The sequence below is a fragment of the Prionailurus bengalensis genome, chromosome B3 (genome assembly GCF_016509475.1).
Source record: "Prionailurus bengalensis isolate Pbe53 chromosome B3, Fcat_Pben_1.1_paternal_pri, whole genome shotgun sequence".
Lineage (NCBI taxonomy): Eukaryota > Metazoa > Chordata > Mammalia > Carnivora > Felidae > Prionailurus > Prionailurus bengalensis.
In genome coordinates, this window is record NC_057355.1 from 52,715,343 (window position 1) to 52,731,872 (window position 16,530).

Below are 16,530 nucleotides of genomic sequence, written 5' to 3' on the forward strand. Positions count from 1 at the left end.
CCAGCCAGGCACTCCCATCTTTAATTCTTTGCAGGCAGTTGCTAGTGATAATCAAAGTTTGAAGATCTCTATTGCCTATGGGGTAATCAACCAATTTTCAACCTACAGTAGGTTGAAAAGTAGCTTTCTCCACTCTGGCATGACTGAAAGGAGAGCCATGGGGGCAGCCAGGTGAGGGCTGGACAATATAAAGCCATCTAGGAATAAGGCCAGAGAGGTTTATGTTTTCACACCCTGAAGAACTGCAACTATTCCTTACAATTGTGTGGTGAGCCAGAGTCATACGGTATGCTTTCAACACACAGCTGTCGCACTAAAAACAGTATCAAAGAGATGATTATATTTGGATTTTATTTAGACCACTTAGCAAGTTATCTGTTTGACTGAGTGGAAGAGTTACATTATTTGCTAGTAGGGTTGACAGTGGACTATAACCTATTTCCATCCCTGCAGTTTTACTGTCATGTAATACACTGAAGTGACAAATCATTTCTTTATTCATACCCTAGTCACTTGCATACAAAAGGTACTGGGAATATTTTGCTTTATTGAGAACCTATCTACTGAACGACAGAGACTATATAAAATCATATACCAATAAAAGTCCTTAAATAACTGATTTCACCTTTACCAATGATCTAGTTCTGCTATTTTACTATTCTAATGATAAGGTTTCAAATTCAAAACTTCTTTCAACCCACAAACTGAGATATAATTACTGCTGGTGAAAACATCAATTCTGTAGCTTAGTTCCTCTTACATGAGTGCTTATTTTATATTTGCTGTGGTCATCACAGAAATATTCTCTATTGCTGAGAGGTTGGAGGGCATGGTATTCATCCATTTAACAAGTGTCCAAACATCTACTCTGTGCTAACACTGCAATAGGTAGCCATTACTTTCATTTTACTTTCCGTTTTTTTTTTTAATTTTTTTTTTAATGTTTATTTATTTTTGAGACAGAGAGAGACAGAGCATGAACGGGGAGGGTCAGAGAGAGAGGGAGACACAGAATCGGAAGCAGGCTCCAGGCTCTGAGCCATCAGCCCAGAGCCCGACGCGGGGCTCGAACTCACGGACCGCGAGATCGTGACCTGGCTGAAGTCGGACGCTTAACCGACTGAGCCACCCAGGCGCCCCTACTTTCCGTTTTTAATGCTATTTTAGATCTTCCAACAGACATGTTGCTTTAAATCACATCATCACGTCAAGAAAACTTGTTTTTCTAGCTTGACTCAAAGGCTGAGCATTAGATGCTGTAGAATTACAGGCTGATGTTCAGGCTCCCCAAAACTGATATACTTTAGCAAAAGTATGAAAGTTGACACATTGTGTATAAAAACAGCATAGCTTGATGGTTAAAGCATCCTGGCTATAGAATCGGGAGGACCTGGTGGTGCCACTTACTGGCTGTGTTACCCTGGAAAAGATATTCAACCTCGCTGAGCCTCAGATTGCTCATTTGTTACAGTGGGAACTAATCACAGCACATACCTTATAGTATTATAGTGAGGATTAGGTGAGCTGACATGTGTAATGCATAGAGCTTACTGCTGGTGTTTACTAATTGCTGAAGAAATGTTAGCTATTTATAGCAATAACATTGATGGTGGTAACAGTTGTAGTATTTACTTGGGCCAAGGGCCTTCCTTATTTAGCCGAATTATCTAAAATGCATGGAAGGAACAGGGCTTTTGGCTGGTTACTTTTTTCGTATTCTGGTTAACAAAAAATGTTTTAAGATCTAGTTGTTTAAAATATTTTTGAAACATACTAATCCATTTCAAAGATTAAAATGAAATACACTTTAATACTTTTATACATGTTCAGTTCCTATAGGATTTGGGAGTCTTACAATATCCATTGACTGTGACATTATGTTAATAGAGATGCAAAAGCTTCAGAAAATTTGTACTAAGTACAGAGCAAAAGCTAATATTTATGTAGCTAAATGCCTAATCTAATCTTATTTCTTTCTCCTCAAAGTGTACTGCTAACAAAATTTTAGTTAATTCAAAGTGCCTGACAGATGGGTTCTGTTTTATTGTCTTATTATAACTAATGTGTTTAACTGTGTAGAAAATTACCAGACCTAAAAACTGTTAATTTATAGAACACATTAAAAATAGTTTCTAACAAATTAAATATTTTCATGTAATATTTCTGAAATTTTACTCACAATTGCCACAGGGTCATTGCTGCGGGTTGCAGCCAGGCTGAACTTCTTTACGTGAGTGTTGGTTTCCAGAGCCTTTGCAAATTCCTTCAGGGTTGGAATTGGAATGTTCTAAAATGGGAAAATGGGGGAAGGCACAGAGAGTTGATAGACCATTCTGTAGCTCCCCCACCCCAACTCAAGACCCACAGCTTTTAAATTTTTTTTTCAACGTTTTTATTTATTTTTGGGACAGAGAGAGACAGAGCATGAACGGGGGAGGGGCAGAAAGAGAGGGAGACACAGAATCGGAAACAGGCTCCAGGCTCCGAGCCATCAGCCCAGAGCCTGACGCGGGGCTCGAACTCACAGACCGCAAGATCGTGACCTGGCTGAAGTCGGACGCTTAACAGACTGCGCCACCCAGGCGCCCCTGGACCCACAGCTTTTAAATACCTTATGTGTTTAGATGGCTAAACGTGTGACATCCCTTCTAAAATACTCATTACCCATGCTCCAGCAGCCAAGCCATCCTGGGCCGACAGCACCACTTAGTATCTAACAAGGGAATCTAACACAACATGACATTCTGGCCTCCCTGTTCTGTTCACTCTGACCAAGAAATTATGCACATACCAAACTCCACTCCTTTTCTCTTTCATTCTCTATATTCTATCCAGATTGATCTATGTGCCATTCTTTTAATATACCATGGTCTTTCTCTCCTCCATATTCTTATGTATGCTTTTCCCTTTGCCTGGAAATTCTACTGTCCTTTTCTCCGATTAATTCCTACTCATTTTTCAAGACGCAGCTGAATATCACCTCCTTTGTTCACTGGCTTTCCTAGGCAAGATAAAAAATTTCCTTATCTGCAATTCCACAACTTTTGGGGGCTTACCACATCATGTTGTAGTTATTGATTTAGTATTTTTCTCCTAATATAAGTTTTTCAGAATAAAGACAAAATGAATCTTACTCCATCTTTCACAGCACTTAGCACAGCCCCAACCACTGGGAGGCAGGCAATACAGGGTAGACTAGAGGTTGATATGAATCCTGGGTTCATTACAGACTAGCTCCATGGCCGTGAGCAATTTAATCTCCTTAAGTGCCACTACAGATTAAATGAGATACAGTAAGTTCCCCTTATCCATGGGGGATATGTCCCAAGACCTTGAGTGTATGCCTGTAACGGATAGCACTGAACACTTATAATATATTATGTTTTTTCCTATACATACACACATACCTATGATAAAGTTTAATTTATAACTTAGGCACAGTAAGAGATTGACAACAGTAGCCAATAATAAAACAACAATTTTAACAATATATTGTAATAAAAGTTACATGAATGTGGTCCCTCCCTCTCTCTCAAAAGATAGCTATACTCACCCTTCTTCTTGTGATGTGAGATGATAAAATGCCTATGGAATGAGGTGAGGTGAATGACATAAGCACTGTGATAGAGGGTTAGGCTACTAATGACCTTCTGACAGTCTGTCAGGAGGATCATCTACTTCTGCACTGTGGTGGTTGACTGCGGTAACTGCAAACCATGGAAAGCAAAACCGCAGCTAGAATGGAACTACTGTAATGAATTCCAAGTATTTAGCAAAGGATAAGGCTCACAGTGAATACTCAACACAAGTCAGTTATTATTAAATGGCAGATGTTGGCCCAACATGAAGTAACAGAATGGATACCAGGCAATGTTCTCTCTCCATCTCTCTCTCATCTCTCTCTCACTCACACACACACATACACATACTTCCTTCCCCTCCCTTTGAGAGTAACATGACTAACTACCAAACAGAATAAGGCAGAAGTGACAATGTGTGACTTCAGAGAATAAGCCATTAAAGGCACTGTGGTTTCCTGCTTGTTCTTTCTTTTTCTCTTCAGCCACTCCCTCTGGGAGAAGAAGGCTGTCATGACGTGAGGCCACATAGGCAGCCCTATGGAGAGGCCCATGTGGTGAGAAACTGAGGCCTCCTGCCAACAGCCACATGAGGATGCCATCCTGGAAGTGTACCCTTCTACCTCAGTCAAGCATTCTGCTGATGGCAGCCCTTGATGACAGTTTTACTACAGCCTCACTTGAGACCCTGAGCCACAACTATCCAGCTAAGTCCTGATTCCTGATACTCAAAAACTGTGTGAACTAACAAATGTTTATTGTTTTAAGCCTCTAAGTTTTGGAGTACTTTATTACCCAGCAGTAGATAACTAACATTCTTTGTTTAACGCAAATACTGTGATTCTTTGCAAAAAATTCTAGAAGTCACTTTTTAAAAATTTCTTCTTTTGAGTAGGATAGCTTGCCTCAAAGTCAGTGACTACAGAGGAATGGAAACAGGTGTGAAAACTGGCAGTTATCTCCATTACATTTTTTAACCTCATGATAAATCAAGTGACTGACAATAATCATAATGCAATACCTTAATGTTGTTGAGGTTGACATCTTGCAGGCCGGGGTCATTGGCTTTCATCTGCTGCAGACTCAGTTCCACATTGGTGGGATTGGGTGGTTCCTCAAATACTGGCTTGACCTTCTCACCTTTGACCACATCTAACACACAAGTTTTAATTTTAAAAAGAAAGTGTAAGGGCTCTCCTTCCAAAATCAGAGATGACTTCCCCCAAAACGACCTTTCCTTCCTATGCTCCGGTTCCAATAATACTCTAATATCAGTGATCGTAAGGCTGATGATTCTCAACTAAACAAACATGGGAATGGTACAGTTCTGAGTCACAGTTTCAAACACTGATGTTTCTCAACTGCAATGCAAAGGAGTCTCAGTGGCTGATGCTACATGGAACCAAAAGTTCAGAAGGCCCTATAGTAAACTCCCACCTACCCCCTCGCCCCACCAAATCCACAAGCAGTTATTGCTGCTGTATATTGACCACTTTCAGACTATAATCATCAAGCTACAGGAGCTGAGATTCAAAAAAGAAATAAGTTTCTTCATTTCCAAAACCATACTATTCCTTTGGCCTCTTTTTTTTTTTTAATATTATTTATTTATTCCTTTTAAGTAGGCTCCATACCTAATGTGGGGTTCAAACTCATGACCTTGAGATCAAGAGTTGCTCTACTAATTGAGCCAGCCAGGTGCCCCTTCTGGCCTCTTGACCATACCTCATCCTTCTCTGATTTCCATTTGGAGCTTTAATTTTGAGGAAGGTATGGGAAGAGAAAGGGACAGAAAGGCAGAATGGAACAATTCTCAAAAGCAGTTAACAGAAAACATTTGCAGTATATATTTAACATACAAACTGTTACTATCCCAATATACACAGGGCTCCTACAAATTAGTAGACAATCCAATTAAAAATGAACAAATAATATGACCAGAAGAATCTGTCACTCAACCAAAAATATAAAAAGTAATTAAATTGTGAAGTTAAAAAATGGAACACCATTTGACTAGCACAAAAATGTAAAAAGAGATAACATGTAGAATTGGCAACAACTGTGAAGTCAAACACATCCTCTTACATTGACGGTGAGAATGTAAACTGGTACAAACTTTTTGGGAGTAATTTGGCCTTACTTATCAACATGTAAAATGTGGGTACTCTATGACCCAGTAATTCTGTATCTAGGAGTCTAATCTACAGAGAAAAAAAAAGCACAAATACATAAAGGTATTTTTCAGGGATGTTCACTGACATATTACTTGTGACAGCAAAATATGATAAACACAAAGCCTATCAATATGAAAATGGTTAAGTTACAGAATAATCTCTCATAATAAGATGTGATCTATTCATTAAAAGAAGGGGGCAAACCGACATGTACTGATAAAAGAAGAGAACCACAATTTGAAAAAAAGTTAATGAAAAATGAAATACTTAGGTATTTCATTTGTACGTATAAAAAAATCTGTACAAGATCTAGATGAAGAAAACTACAAAACTTTATTGAAAGAAATCAAAAAGAACTAAATGGAAAGATAACTGCAAGAGAACCAATATTGTCAAGATGTCAGTTCTTCTCAACTTGAGGTATAGATTCAATGCAATCCCAGCAAGTTATTTTGTATACATCAACAAACTGATTTTAAAGTTTACAGGAAGAGGCAAAAGACCAAGAAAAACCAACACAATACTGAAAAAGAACAAAGTTGGAGGACTGACACTACTCAACTTTAAGACTTACTATAAAACTACAGTAATCAAAAGAGTGTGGTATTGGCGAAAGAATAGACAAACAGATCAATATAACAGAGTAGAGAGCCCAGAAATAGATCCACATAAATACAGTCAACTGATTTTCAATAAAGGAGCAAAAAATGCAATGGAGAAGAGTATTTTCAGTAAATGGTGCTAGAACTGGACAACCATACACAAACAATGCATAAAAAAAGAGTCTAGACACAGACCTTAGACCCTTCACAAAAATTAACTCAAAAATTTTCACCTAAATGTAAAATGCAAAACAATAAACCCCCTAGAAGAAAGCATAGATGAAACTACGCTGCATGATATCATAATGGTGGATCCATGTCATTGTACATTTGTCCAAACCCATAGAATGTACAACCTCAAGAGTTAACGCTAATGTAAACAACAGACTTAGGGTGATAATGATGTGTCACTGTAGGTTCATGAAGTGTAACATATGTACCACTCTGGTGGGGGATGTTGGTAATGGAGGAAGCTATGCATGAATTGAGGACAGTGAGTATATGGGAAATCTGTGTGCCTTCTGCTCAGTTTTGCTGTGTACCTAAAATTCTAAAAAAAAAAAAAAAAAAAAAAAAGCCTTAAAAAAAGTTAATGATATGTCTGTGCATAAAAGCCCAGAAGATTATGCGCCAGATTTTTAAAAACAAACATGCTGTCAGAATGTTACCCTTTGATACTGAAGTTAAAAAGGATAAACATTTTTCATCTATATGAATAGGCAAAAATGAAAAAAAAAGTAATACTGCTCATTGTTTGGATAAATAGCTCAGTATCAATGATGGTCTGTAAATATGCTGCTCAGACTAGAAAGTACCTGCTAAGTCTCCTTCAAAGAGAATAAAATACACTTCACCTAAGAAAAATCTGTAATCTTCTGCAAGTTTTTACAGCACCTGGATCGCACTGTAGCAAAATTACTTGATTGTTGGTCCGTCCCTCCCATGGACAGATAAGTTCCTTTAGGCAGAGACCATTTTTTATCTTCATACCTAGAACATTCCTGATGCATAAGGTATTCAGTAGATAACTAATGAATGAGTAAATATGAGAGTCTAATAAAGTGTACGCTTTTCTGGGAAATGCTGACACAGAGAATTGTGGTCTTGAACTTTCTGTGCCGGCTAAGTCCATGCCAGTGTGTCTTTCACATTCTCAGGGGGAAGTAGGAATTCAAATTCTAATGACCTGTGTCCATTATTGAGAAAACAAAGATACCTAATAGAAAAGGGAACTTACTGAAAATACTATTATTGATTAAAAAGCATCGTCAGGAACATGAAACTCTGCAATCTCTGTTGACTATGCAACCTTTTTATCAGCAATTTTATATTTTGAGTGAGTAGACCCACCAAAAGAGTATGTTCTGGGCAAAACACACTGATTGGTCCATTATGCTGCAAAAACTTTGATTATTGGCTTCCCTATTCTGGTTTGAATGCCCAGAGCCCAGTGATCCTTAGTGCGTTGACAGAATCTACCTTCAAAGCCTACAGGATGGAACTCTGGATTCAACAGGCATCCCTCTTATCAACACCACCTGAAGCTCTCAATTTTCACACACCACAGACTCCACATCAACTTACTTCTCACGGGCACTTTGCCACCTTTAGTGCTGGCCGTTTCTTCATCAAACTTTGGATTGTTCAGTAAATTGTGTACTCCAAGAACAGCTAAAAACAAAGATTAACAGTGAATATACATTAAGTTTGGGAAGGCACATTAGGATGTCCACGATGTTAATTTTCCTTGAAGAACAATTCTTCGTATCATAAAGGTAAGTGTCCAGAGCCCCCCAGCCTTGCATAGTGTGTGGGACACATACAGTGTTAAATAAGCTTATATATTAAAAAAAATCTCTTTCCAAGGCCACCAGCAATCTTCAGATGTCTTTCTGGGGCTATACAGGTAGAATCATTTAGCATCTGGGGACAATGGTCCAGTTATGTCCCCAAATTACTGAAAACTTGCTTAGACCTCCTAGTTAAGTAGACTCAACCTTTCTGTTTTCTCATCTGTAAAATGTGAAGGTGGGACTGAGTCTAAGGATATTTTAAGATCTAACGTTATATAGATTACAGCATGTACTCTCCCAGAGGCAAGTAACAGAAAGATCATGGGCCTCTTTCAATGTAAGCCACCCCTTTCTCAGGACCAACAGTTTTCCTCTCCAGTTTACAGCATCCTAGGGTGGTAAATAAAAGAGATGTCAGCAATAAAAGGCCACATAAGCATACTGAGATTTTCAGTCTCCTGTATTATGTGAAGCTTGCACCAGGAGGCAGCACAGGACGCAAGAAACAGCACTGGGGGAGAACGAGCTCTGGGCAGGCTGAAACACAACTGCCCGATCTTCCAATGAAACTGTACAGATGAGAATGGCCACCTGGAGAAGAATCCCAGGACAAGTCATCTGTCAATAGGTAGTGGAGGAGCATCTCAGAGCTCCTCATCAGCTGTACCGTAATCGACACATCAGGAGGAGGGAGGCAGCCAGCAGCAGCCCAATAAAGGGCAAAGGTGTAGAGCCAACAAGTCCAGGGTTAAGAGTGGCACTCAGGAGCAGTCACCTAGAGTTAGAATCCTGGTTCTATCACAAACTACCTGTGTGACTTGGGAAGTTACTAAATGGCCCTGAACATCAGTTTCCTCATCTGTAAAATAGGGATAATAATTATTCTTCAAGTGTTACAAAGATTTAATGACTTCCCATGCATCAGACAATGTTCTAAGTGCTTTACACATTCTTGTTAAAGAAATAAGAATTTGTTGCTGTGTTTCTGGCACTGCCTAAGGAGAAGATGCCCTATTTGTTTTTTTAAATTTTTTTAAATTTTTTTTCTTTTTTTTTTCAATATATGAAGTTTATTGTCAAATTGGTTTCCATACAACACCCAGTGCTCATCCCAAAAGGTGCCCTCCTCAATACCCATCACCCACCCTCTCCTCCCTCCCACCCCCCATCAACCCTCAGTTTGTTCTCAGTTTTTAAGAGTCTCTTATGCTTTGGCTCTCTCCCACTCTAACCTCGTTTTTTTTTTTTTCCTTCCCCTCCCCCATGGGTTTCTGTTAAGTTTCTCAGGATCCACACAAGAGTGAAAACATATGGTATCTGTCTGTCTCTGTATGGCTTATTTCACTTAGCATAACACTTTCCAGTTCCATCCATGTTGCTAAAAAGGGCCATATTTCATTCTTTCTCATTGCCACATAGTACTCCATTGTATATATAAACCACAATTTCTTTATCCATTCATCAGTTGATGGACATTTAGGCTCTTTCCATAATTTGGCTATTGTTGACAGCGCTGCTATAAACATTGGGGTACAAGTGCCCCTATGCATCAGTACTCCTGTATCCCTTGGGTAAATTCCTAGCAGTGCTATTGCTGGGTCATAGGGTAGGTCTATTTTTAATTTTTTGAGGAACTCCACACTGTTTTCCAGAGTGGCTGCACCAATTTGCATTCCCACCAATAGTGCAAGAGGGTTCCCGTTTCTCCACATCTTCTCCAGCATCTATAGTCTCCTGATTTGTTCATTTTGGCCACTCTGACTGGCGTGAGGTGATATCTGAGTGTGGTTTTGATTTGTATTTCCCTGATGAGGAGCGACATTGAGCAGAAGATGCCCTATTTGATAGACACAGGCCACTTAGGTCATCCAAATATATCTTGCTTTGGCCCTATATGCACTGAGCAACTTTTTTTTTTTTTTAGATTTTTTTTTTTAAGTTTATTTATTTTTGAGAGAAAGAGACAGTGTGAGCAGGGGAGAGGCAGAGAGAGAGGTTGACACAGAATCCGAAGCAGGCTCTAAGCTCTGAGCTGTCAACACAAAGCCCGATGCAGGGCTCAAACTCACAAACTATGAGATCATGACCTGAACCGAAGTTGGATGCTTAACCTACTGAGCCACCCAGACACCCCTTCACTGAGCAACTTCTAATTATAATTTGGCTCCCCTTGCCAAGTTTCAATTTTTGTTTTATCTGTTTCCTGGGAATCTGGCTAGTGGATCCGCCCCAAACTGATGGCCCTTATGTGCATAGACAAGATGAAATCTCTAGACCAGCAGAGCTGGTGGTCAAGCTGAGGTACAGACGCTCTGAGAAATGCTTCCTTGGTGGTCAGCTGCTGCTCCCTTGCCATTGTCTACCTGCCATCATAACATGTGCAGGCCATTGATACTCATTGTCATCTAAACCTCACTGGCTGTCAGCCCATCCACTCACGGGGCTGCTCTTGATCTTCCAGAAAGATCCACCCTAGAGAAGATGCTGTCACCCACCCCCAGGTGGGCTTCGTGAGCTCTGAGGGAGCACCTGATGATGGAGTGAGGCTGAGTAGAGATAATAACACAGTTTTCTTTCTGGATTATTCCCCTGGTATTATTATTGTATGAATTTCAGAATCTAGTTTCTTTCAAATGGTTGGTGTTTTTCTCTTTCTCCTTTCTTCAGCATTTCCTGGGAATTCGAGCCCAGCCATGCATTCTCCCTTTGGGCATGTCCATGAGACAACCCTTGAGAGGAGCAGTAACCATAATAAGATCCCTCCACAGCAACCACAGGGCTAAGAAAAAAGGTCACTGCAAAGCACCTTCTTAACTGCATGATGCAGATGCCTTAACTCCTGCAGTGATTTCTGAGACTGGTTCAAATATGTGAACTTAATATTGATGACAGACTATCACAGAAGGAATGGAAATGTAGCTGAGATGGCATGGCTGGTTCTCCTGGGAGGGAGGATTATTATTACAAATGTCTTTCAGTGGAATAAAGATGTGAGGATTTTTGCCAAAGCTTGTGGACTGTTTCTGAAAGCACCTTTATCCTGTGGCGACCTAATAACCCCAATAATCCATATTTACATCCCACTTGGAAAAAAAACACATCCCATTAATGCACAAATATGCTGGTATATGCATAGAATCTTTCTTGAAGGATATATTAGAAATGGGAGGAGGGTTAATTAGGGTAAGAAACTTTCTCTTTTTTTAACATTTATGTATTTATTTTTGAGAGAGAGAGAGAGAGAGAGAAGGTGATTGGGGGAGGGGCGGAGGGGCAGAGAGACAGGGAGACAGAGAATCCCAAGCAGGCTCTGTGCTGTTAGCACACAGCAGGATGCGGGGCTCAATTCCATGAAACGTGACATTACAACCATGAGCCAGAATCAAGAGTTGGGTGCTAAACCAACTGATCCACCCAGGTGCCACAGAAACTTACTTTCAGTACATAGCCTTTTGTTGTTGTTGTTATGTTCCAGTAATAGTTTATTTACAAAAACAGGAGGCAGGTCGCAGTTAGCTGACCCCTAATCTACTGCCATCTTGACTTCCCATTCTTCTATACTATTTGTGTTTTGCCTATCTGCATGTATAATCAATTCAAATCATAACAACATTTACTATTTTGTTGCTATCGTTAAGAAAACTAGAAAAAGATGAGGAGATCGGGCTGATTGGCTTTACTTCCTGCGTGGATGTAATGGTAAATAACTCCTGCTCCATTGTGGGGCTAACAAACCTCTTAGTGGCAATCAGAATGGAATGGTGACTGTGGGGAAGGGCAAGAGCTTCATGAATATTTTATGAGGATAAAATGTGATAAAATGCAAATATGAAAGCTCCTTAGAAAGAGTGAGGGCTATTATTTTGTTGTTTAAATTCTCAGTGCTCCTTTAGATTTATTCCCTTTGGTTTCTCAAACTCTTGAATTTTGTAACATAGGTATTATTGGGACAGTTTACATCTGAGATAGGACTCTAAATTTTATAGCTGAGACACATACAGCAAAGTAAGGTTTGCTCAGAGAGGTTAAGTCACTTGCATTGAGTCTTATAGCCATATAATAACAGAAGACAACCTGGTATTGCAATCCTTATCAGTAGTTATAGAGAAGCCCAAAGGCTGCTGCTGGGGTGCTGGTGAGTGCCTGGAGGTCACAGAGCCAGACAGGCAAGGTTCCCAGAGATGAGGACTAACCTGCAAGATCATAGAGTTCGGTGTCAGAGGCGCTGGCCAAAGCTTCTTCTAGTTCTGGGTCAAGGGTCACTTTTTCTTCTTTACGAGTTTCTACGGGCTTTTCTTTGGGGATGAAGACTCTCCCTTTAAATCAGAAGAAAAACAAAAACCATGTGTGTTGCTGACCAGGGTAGGGTAAAAGGACTGACCAGACAATGCAGCTCTGGCCACTAAAAGTTGCATGCCCAACTGGGATTCCTTAATTGCTGGGATGGCAGTAGCATTAATCCACTATCAGAGGGAAGGAATGTCAGAGGAGGAATCCTGTGTTTTGCAACACAAAGATGTGAGGAGACAACAGTCTTTAAACAGACAGGGAAACGGTAGTTTTTACCTCTCTACCATTGATCGCCACCATTGCCCTTAGACCTGTACAAGAGAGGTCCTGCCACAGGCCCCACACTTTAGAGGGCCCCACTCTGGTCTTCCTCTCCTGCAATCTCCCTCCTCCCCATATCGAGGAAGGAGTCATGGGGTCAAAGAGACATTACCATCCAGAATCTAGGCCACCTGCTAGACCATGCTCCATGTATCTAGAACCCTGGAATTCTCTGCCCAAAGACACCTAAACCTGCTTCCAAGGCCTGCATGAATCCCTTCCCCATGTCACTCTAGGCCAAGAGGAGGCTATTTGTGGGTGAGTATAGATGAAGCTTGGGTATGTAGGCTGGATGTCAAATATGTATGCTGAAGCCCAGCAGTGTAAGACAGACTCATATGCTTGCATGAAACTTTCAGAAGTACAAGAATCCTGGCTTTCTAGGTGTATTTGTAGGAGTGTATGTGTGTGTGTCTGTGTGTGTGTGTGTGTGTGTGTGTGTGTGTGTGTGTGTATTATTTATTTATTTATTTATTTTGAGAGACAGAAAGAGAGCATACATGAACAGGGGAGGGGAAGACACAGGGAGAGAGAAAATCCAAGCAGGCTCTGTGCTATCAGCATAGAGCCTGACACAGGGCTCGATCCCATGAACCATGAGATCGCGACCTGAACTGAAATCAGTAGTCAGATGCTTAACTAACTGAGCCACCCGGTGACCCAAACATATATATTTTTTTAAGTTTGTTTATTTAAGAGAGAGAGAAAGAGCATGAAAGCAGGCAAGGGCAGAGAGAGAGGGAGAAAGAGAATCCCAAACAGGCTCTCCACTGTCAGCGCGGAGCCCAATCTCATGAACTGTGAGATCATAACCTGTGCTGAAATCAAGAGCTGGATGCCTAACCAACTGAAAGACCCAGGTACCCCACAGTATAAAACACATTTTAATAGTTTGTTAGCTTTTTTTCAAAACATTTTTTAATGTTTATTTATTATTGAGAGACAGACAGAGCATGAGCATGGGAAGGGCAGAGACAGAGACACAGAATCTGAAGCAGGCTCCAGGCTCTGAGCTGTCAGCACAGAACCTGATGTGGGGCTCGAACCCACAAACTGCAAAATCATGACCTGAGCTGAAGTCAGACACTTAATCAACTGAGCCACCCAGGCGCCCCAACAGTTGGTTAGCTTTTAAATATAAAAAATGGCACATGGACTTCTATTTGTGTTCTTGCTTTGGACCTTGCAAATTGGAGGTTCCTGAGGGACAAACTGGTGCTCTTCCAGAGTTTTTCCCCCTAGACTGATATTGTTGACTACTAGGATGCTGTATCTCGGGTCACTTGGACTAGTGTAGTGACCTGGGGACACAGCCACCTCTCTAGAACATACCAAAGAAGTCAGATTTAAAGGGAGAAATCAGGGTTGACATTTTTAGAATTATGGTGGTCTGTGAACAGCAAGGTACTCTGTGCTTCCCATATGCACATACTCTGCCAGCAACTCCTGCTTCATCCTGTCAGCCAGATTCCATTTATTTTGACCCTGACTTACTTCTGAATATGTCAATATCTATGCCCTACCTCACCAGCCTCAACCTCTGGACTGACGATCACATCAGTGGGAGAATCGCATGTTACCTGCTCCTAACACTTAGCCAGGTCAACGCACCCACATCCCACATGTGCAATGACTCATAAAGGGAAACCCAGGACATTCCAGATCTGCCATAGCAATACTCCAGACCTACTTGCACTTTTTTCCAATTCCTTCCAGCTTTTGATTTGTGGTTTCTTTTTGGGAGCTGCTCTTACTTCTTGGCATGATCTTTGACATTGTTCTCCTCCATTTTGATCTTTGGAGTTCCCTAAAGACACACCCTTCAATTGCCCTCTCCTCTGTCCCCTTGGGTAGAACAGACAGCTGGCTCCAGCTTCAGCCAATGGGGACCAACACTGTTTCTAGGTCTCCATGGCTAGCCACTCTTCCCTACTCCCATTGGAAAGGTAAAGGTCAAACCCAAAGTCAGTAACTCTCCTTCATGAATCCTCTCCAAGAGATGTCCCTGGTTGCAGGGGCTACAGACTTCCTGATAGTTTACCAGATCTTCAAATGCTTGCATATGTTAACAGAGACTAGGTAGAGCTGGGCACCCTAGAGAGACACCACTGCTTGTGGTCAATCTGGGGTCAAGATCTCTACCATTGACCATCAACCTGCTTCCTGCCTCAGCATCACATAAACTGCCACATTTCCCAGAAAAAAGGAAAATACACTGGATAAAGATGAAAAATACAAGGAGAATGACTAGAAGATAGAAAATGAAAAAGAGAATAACCAATCAATAACATCTCAGATGCTGGGGTTCATCCCAGACTTATTTTTCATAGTATTTGTAGCGCAAAGCATTTTCCTTGCGGCTCAGATGATCTTGATTCCAGAGTCAAATAGGCTTCTACATTTCTCCTTCCTGGTAGTGTTTAGGATTACCCAAAACACCAGGTGCACAGGTGGCCCCCAGTTGTCAAAATTTAGGACAACTGCTGGTGCATATCCATTTGGGGGGGGGCAATCACACATCATGTTCTAAGTGAATAAAACCATCACAGAAAGTTAAATGTGGCCCAGGAACCTCAGGGCCCAGGGCACATGGTATTCAGAACTGAAGTTGTACAGCCCCTCTTCTGAGGCTTTCATGATTGCCTCCCACTGCTCCCAGTTGGTTAGCTGGAACCAGGTCATCCGCTGGTCCTTCCAGGGGCGCTGCAGACTCTGCTCTGATCCTCCGCTCTGTTTGGAAAACTTGCTCTCTGTTCATTTTGTCCAACTGTGTTGCTTCTCAACCTTCTCCTAAGCACTATGCAATTTGTGTGCCCCTTCTGTATTACCATTTACTACTCAGACTGCTCCTGGACTCCTAACTCTCATGTGAAACATCTGGAAATTAATCTGGATTGAGAGATACTTTACCATTGCTGCTCCCTGCTCTCTCTGAGAAGAAGCAACCACAACTTTCCTCTTATTATTCTGTCACTATCCTAATATTGGATGTTAATTGGGATTTTATTGAAGATTTGACATTGTAGTTGTTCTTTCACAATGAAATCGATCCAACAGCAGTTACACTGCCTTAGAAACAGCTCCATATTTCTATGGTATTCCTTAGTTATTTGCCCAATTTGTCACTGTCCAACTTCACTTTCTTAATAAATTGACGTTATCAGTGGTGCCTGATGCATCAAATGTGCACAATTCAGAGGACTGCCAGATGTTGCTCTGACTCATGCCAACTGAGGAGCTATGCTCCTGCCCCCCAGGACCCCGAACAGCAGCTCTGAGATGGCATTCATTCGAACCCCTGTTTATCAAGTGCCTCCCCAGTGCCAGTTTCTATGCTGGGATGCAAGAGAGACACAGTCCCACTGTAGGGATCTCATCTAATGTGGGAAACACACAAACCCAAAGTAAATAGACAAAATGATGAACAACACTGAGATAGTGCTGTGAAAGCAATAAATGAGTGCCATGGCAGAAAGAAGGAAAGGTCAGGGAAAGCCCAAGGACCTGACATTTAAGCTGAGATGTTTAGAATGTGAGAAATGGGAATGTGGGTCAGAAGGAAGGGGCCATGAGAAGACTCTGGGATGGGAAAGGAACTTGGCAGATTTGGAGAAATGAACAATGACAATGGGGCTAAGACTTAGCAAGGGAAGGGGAAATGAGATTAGAGAGGTGGGCAAGGTGAGCTCTCCCAGGGCTCTGAGGACCACAGTAAGGACTTGAGACTTGAAGCAGGGGAGTGACATGATCTGATTCTCATTTTAAAAAGACT

The 16,530-nt window shown here is 41.2% G+C and overlaps 1 protein-coding gene across 2 annotated transcripts in view; it reads right to left on the reverse strand.

Moving 5' to 3' along the window:
• The window catches only part of TMOD2 (tropomodulin 2), a 73,706-nt gene that overhangs the window by 21,059 nt on the left and 36,117 nt on the right, over nucleotides 1-16,530 (reverse strand). For both annotated transcript variants that reach the window (XM_043555420.1, XM_043555419.1), the window contains 4 exons: nucleotides 12,341-12,463; nucleotides 7,939-8,025; nucleotides 4,600-4,730; nucleotides 2,180-2,287 (listed from right to left, as the gene is read on the reverse strand). In XM_043555420.1, the coding sequence (XP_043411355.1) occupies nucleotides 2,180-2,287; nucleotides 4,600-4,730; nucleotides 7,939-8,025; nucleotides 12,341-12,463 (449 nt within the window). The remainder of the gene's footprint in view (nucleotides 1-2,179; nucleotides 2,288-4,599; nucleotides 4,731-7,938; nucleotides 8,026-12,340; nucleotides 12,464-16,530) is intronic.